The sequence below is a fragment of the Gavialis gangeticus genome, unplaced genomic scaffold, assembly GCF_001723915.1.
Source record: "Gavialis gangeticus isolate Ggan-Ray unplaced genomic scaffold, GavGan_comp1, whole genome shotgun sequence".
Lineage (NCBI taxonomy): Eukaryota > Metazoa > Chordata > Crocodylia > Gavialidae > Gavialis > Gavialis gangeticus.
The window spans coordinates 33,409,124-33,414,646 of NW_017729024.1; the positions used below are offsets into that span (position 1 = coordinate 33,409,124).

A 5,523-nucleotide genomic window follows, 5' to 3' on the forward strand; every position below is an offset into this window, starting at 1 on the left:
GCACTGCTTACATACAAGTTACTTCCCAAATGAGGAGTAACAGGAGCTTTTTAAGTGTGATGCTGTTGGCTCTGCTGAGAAGCAAGGCTTAACTGCTTGATGCTGCACCTAGTGTTTCCACTCAGGAGCTAAAGCGTAATTGGGTGTCCTCAGCATGGAATGTCTTCAGGACCATCAGGATAATAGGCTTGTTGGAGAAAGGCTTGCTGTGGGCAAAGATTGTATTAAAATCTTGACATTTTAATTTCTAACAGGAAACTTGCAAAGTGGATTCTCAGAAAAATTTTACTTAATAGTAATTGAATATACTCAAAACTGCTCATTATTACACATGTGGAACTTACACTTGAAGTCCATTCCAGTGTCAGTCGGTAGGTTCTTCTATGTTTTAACATAAAATTGAGTTTAAAAATGTTGATTACTTGCAAGTATATGTGTAATCCATTCTATTTTTGAGTTGTATTTTTTATTTTTAAAGTATCTTGAGTTGATATTAAGGGAAATACATTACAGATCCAAGAACAGCATTAATTATGTCCAGTTTATGTGCTCATGTTACAATTATTTTCTGTTCTGGAGTTTTTTAGGCTTAGTCTAGCCCTAACTATGTATTTTTGAGTAGTTTCTAAAGAAGAAGAAAATCCATGCATCTGTTTTTAAATTCATGGTAACAGGTGAAAATTAAGTTGATTTGTTTTTTTGCTTTTCAATTTAAAAAAAAAGGCAGAGCAAAAGCTGTTCAAGCTTACCCTCTAATTAATGACAGAAGTCTCTTCTGGTTTGAAGAAAAACAGTATGAAAATATAAAAACTTTAAGAACCTGTGTACTTTAGAGTGTGCCTTTTAATACTTCAGAATGGGTGAAGCTTGAAAGAAGGTCTCTCTGCCTCCTATTAAACTGGGAGTAGTGTTGAACACTTCCATCTGTGCAGTAAGACTAGGTCAGTAATACTGATAGTGGGTAGAGGTAAGATTCCTTCAGCTGGGTGGGTGCCGACAATGCAGTTTGATATCCCAACCAGTGCTGTATATATTGGGAAACATAATAGGAAAAAAAACAACATTCAAACCATAGCAGTGTTGCATGGCAAAAGAGTTGTCAATATATTTCTTTCTCACTTGTTGTCATGTGTCCTGTTGCTAAGTCCTTCATTTAAGAGGGTGCTTCACTCTGCTGAGCAGGAATCAGGAGAATAAATTCAGTAGATCTGTGTCCACTAATTCCTTCCTGTGAAACCCTTAGCCTTAATTTTTGCAGAAGGGATATAATAAAAGCATAACACCTTTTCAGGCAGCATTACTATTGTATTTGAATACAAAAAACTAAAGTTATCCTGAACTTTCTTTCCATTTTGATTAACGTATTGAAGTGTTAACTTACGAGAGAGCCAATATTATGTATGTGTATTCACACTCTTGGATACTTAAGCATAGAAAAGTAGGGTTGGAAGGGATTTTAGGAGGTCACTTAGTCCAACCCCTTGCTCAAGATAGGATCATCCTCGACTAAACCATCCTAGGCAAGTCTTGTCTACATACAGGCATATATGTGTGAATTTTACAAATGCCTTTGATTAGAGGTGTGCTTAGGTTTTGTCAAAAGTTGTTTATCATTAAAGATAAAGACTTAGTTTTTAATTAATGCATTTTTCTTTAGTTGAGAAGAGAGCCTCCAAAAGAGAGCCTGAAACAACAAAGCATCAAGAAGAGCTGCATTCCTCACCTACAGATCCAGAAAAGTTCCAGTCTCCCTTCACACAAAAATATCAGGCCTGTAAAGCAAACCTTCAAAGCACCAGTCGCCTTACTCTTTCTTCAAAAATGGTTTATAGTCAAGAGTTGGGTTTACCAGAAGGAGTGGAGATAATAAGTGTTAAGCCATCAGCAGGTGTGTAAACTAAAATAAGAGGTAAAACTAGTCTGTTTCTGGGATTGTTGTTAGACCTTTAAATAGAGATAAATTAATAGTGCAGTAGTTTGCCTAAGCAAGTGTATATACCTTCCAAATCTGATTTTATATTAAATTAAGTAGTCACTTTTTAAAAATTATGTTATATTCATGCAACAGAACCCTTACAGAAGCTAATCAATGATAAATGTTTCTTTAGATTAAAATGTTGAGAACTACTAGACTCAAGGCACCCCTTGTTAGACTCAGGGTGCCCTTCGTTAGATTTAAGGCATCCCTCAGAAAATGTCAGCTCTTAGTTTTCACTTGTTTCACTACATAAAAGTACTAGAACATTTTTGTTGCAAAGAACTCAGAAAGACCACAACAGATCATAAGGTTTTTGACACTTGATTCCTATTAGAAATCTCTGGGTTTATCTTGTGAATCATGTGTAGGTGTCTGCACACCTAGTAGTGCTAATACTCTGTGGCAACCCATAGTACCATGGTAGAGAATCACTGCTTTAGAACAAGGTTTTATGTTCTTCAGTGTGAAACACATTATAGCATTGGCTGTATTACTAATAATGAACGAAGTGTAAAAATATAAATGCAAAAATAATATGTAAATACTATCGATACTCATTTATTGCCCATGACTTGCATTCAAGAGATTTACGCTTTTAATAGCAAAACATTTGTTTTGAGCTAGCTTAGTGTATGAATTTCAGTGTGACTAGTGTAGGTCTTAGAGCTGTCTGCCTCTGTGTATTTTCATAAGACACCAAACATATTCAGAGATTCAGTAGAAGCTACAGCATTTCTGAAAGAATTTCTCTGGTGGCATTTGGAAAAACGTCTGGTAAAAGATGGCTATAGATTTATGAACAATATAACAAAATTAATTTTTGTAAATCTGTTGCAGCTTGTACTATGCAACTTAACTGATTTATGAAACATGCTTAGTGTGTTTCAACTTCCAACACTGCTGATGTTGATTATTTTTAAGTTTATTATACAGTTCAGCCATGAGCCCCCAGCTGCTGATTATTTGATACTGATTTTTATCCTTGATGTGGATTGAGTGCAATTAAGATTATGCCAAATCTCTGAATCATGGATTTAAAACAAAATGGTTTATTAATATTTATACATAACTTGATGCATAATTGTATGATTGCTTATTGAACCTCTTTTTATTTTTTTTTATTTTAGGACACTTGAGTTCATCTTCCATATATCCGGTTTGTCGTGCCCCTTATCTACTAGCAACTTTATGCTCTGATGGCAAAGTTAGGTTCTGGAGATGTAGAGTGACGGATTCAGTAGCTTCTTCCGTGCCAGAATATAGTGATGTTATATATATGTGGGAAGAATGGCCATTACTTATTGAGGATGGATTTCTTAGTAGTAGTGCTGTTAACGTTCCAGGAAAACCAATTGAAGTTAGCTGTGCACACACAAATAGATTAGCTGTTGCATACAAGCAGGTAGTCCCTAAAAATAGTCGCTTTTCCCAAGACTTCATGATTGATGTTAGTATTTTTGAATGTGAATCTACAGGAGGCTCATGTTGGATTCTAGAACAGACTCTTCATTTAGATGAAATAGGCACAACGTTAGATTCTGCTATAAGTATTGACAGCAATTTAATGGAGTATAATAAACAGGAAGTTTGTTTATCTGGTAATGGGAAAATTCCGTCAAGCGCAAAGCACTTGGTTCACTTAGACTGGATGTCTAGAGAAGATGGTTCACATATCCTAACAGTAGGAATTGGATCAAAGCTTTATATGTTTGGTCAGCTGGCTGGAAAGATGCAAGAACAAAATGGTGTGGAGAGTGTTGCTTTGCCACTATGGGAAACTGCAAAAGTTACACCCCTTTCTAGGTTTGTGTTGTTACGATGTGTGGACTTAATTTCTTCAGTAGAAGGATCACCTCCTTGTCCAATTTCTTTGTCTTGGGTTCGTGATGGCATTCTTGTAGTTGGGATGGATTGTGAAATGCACGTTTATTCTCAGTGGCAGCCTCCTTCAAAACAAGAGACAGCTGCTACAGACTCTTACCGTGGAAGCACACCATCTATAACTAGCTTAATGAAACAAAGCCAGTCAGCTGGTTCTGGCCTTCATCCACCAAAGCGAACCTTAACCAGATCCATGACCAGCCTTGCACAGAAGCTTAGTGGAAAGAGAACAATATTTGATATCCCTGTGGATATGGAAGATTCTGGACTTTTTGAAGCAGCACACGCATTATGTCCCACTTTACCTCAATACCACCCTTTTCAGCTTTTGGAGCTCATGGATCTTGGTAAAGTGCGGAGAGCAAAGGCTATCCTATCCCATTTGGTTAAATGCATTGCTGGGGAAGTTGTTGCTGTAAATGAATCTGAATCTAATCATGATCGGCGACTTAGATCTCTCACAATCAGTGCTAGTGGAAGCACTGCTAGAGATCCCAAGACATTCAACAAAACAGAAAATACAGATTACACGGAAATAGATTCTGTTCCACCACTCCCTTTGTATGCACTGCTTGCTGCAGATGATGACTGTTCCCATTCCTGTTCAGAAAAGTCCAATCATAAAAATAACTTAAGTAAACAAAATGATGTACCAGATGAAAATTATGAAGATCTTTTTCAGAGCTCCAGTTTAAGTACAGATAATCTCACCATGTTTGAGGCAGATGAAGATGATACAAAACCAAAGGTCATTGATCTTTCTCAGTATGGCCCAACATACTTTGGACTGGAACATGCCCAAGTTCTTTCTCGCCACTTGCTTCATTCAAGCTTACCAGGTCTCACTAGGATGGAGCAGATGTCATTGATGGCATTGGCAGATACAATTGCCACTACTAGTACTGATATAGGAGAAAGCAGAGACAGAAATCAGGGTAAGCTCTGTTTCTACAAAATGGTCAAAAATATTTTTAGATTTCACAAGCTTCTTAATATTTTTTTTTTGTTGTATTATTTTTGAAGCATCTTCCTAATGTATTAAATATTTTCTGTTCAACTTTTATGAACTGGGAAGCAGATTTTGCCATCAATTATTTAAACTTTTTAAATATCAGATGTCTTAATAAAATCTTGTTTTTGAAATTACCAGTTAATGAAATTTGGAAGTATTTTAATTGCCCAGTAATATCATGACCTCTAGATGGGTTCTGTGAGGGGCCAATGAATCTTGCCCTGCTGTGGATTTGAAGTCTTTGCAAACATGACTTTCTAGACCTGCTGTTAAAGCAGTTTACATGCTCTTGTTGGAAAGTTCTAGGATATGTTTCTGGAGTGCCAAATTATTTTTGCAGTTTTAATGAGCTTATTAGGAGCTTTTAGGCTCTTGTATGGTTTTTAGTTTGATTGTACATCTAATTTTTAGGGCCCCTAAAGCTTTTGCAAGTGGATGATTTTGTCTAAGGAAATAATCAGAAGTTGTTCTCACTGAGGAGTTAACTCACACTGTCCTAAGAATGGCCTCTCATTTTTCAAGGTGGTTTTGATTTGTGTGGCTCTTCTGCTCTTCCATCTCTGCCTCCTCTTCCCCCAACTCTCATACCCATTTGAACAGAAAGAAGGGTGGGTGTAGTTTTTTGTTTTTAATTGTTTACTGAAAGGGTAGC

At 36.6% G+C, this 5,523-nt stretch overlaps 1 protein-coding gene and 1 long non-coding RNA gene across 6 annotated transcripts in view; both read left to right on the forward strand.

The window, feature by feature from the left end:
* Nucleotides 1-5,523, forward strand: part of DMXL1 (Dmx like 1) — a 175,765-nt gene that overhangs the window by 81,669 nt on the left and 88,573 nt on the right. For all 5 annotated transcript variants that reach the window (XM_019517004.1, XM_019517006.1, XM_019517005.1 and 2 more), the window contains exons 16-18: nt 255-371; nt 1,658-1,888; nt 3,106-4,794. In XM_019517004.1, the coding sequence (XP_019372549.1) occupies nt 255-371; nt 1,658-1,888; nt 3,106-4,794 (2,037 nt within the window). The remainder of the gene's footprint in view (nt 1-254; nt 372-1,657; nt 1,889-3,105; nt 4,795-5,523) is intronic.
* Nucleotides 4,801-5,523, forward strand: part of LOC109297315 — a 6,209-nt gene continuing 5,486 nt past the window's right edge. Inside the window, exon 1 of the long non-coding RNA XR_002097278.1 lies at nt 4,801-5,495. This is a non-coding gene — a long non-coding RNA (uncharacterized LOC109297315). The remainder of the gene's footprint in view (nt 5,496-5,523) is intronic.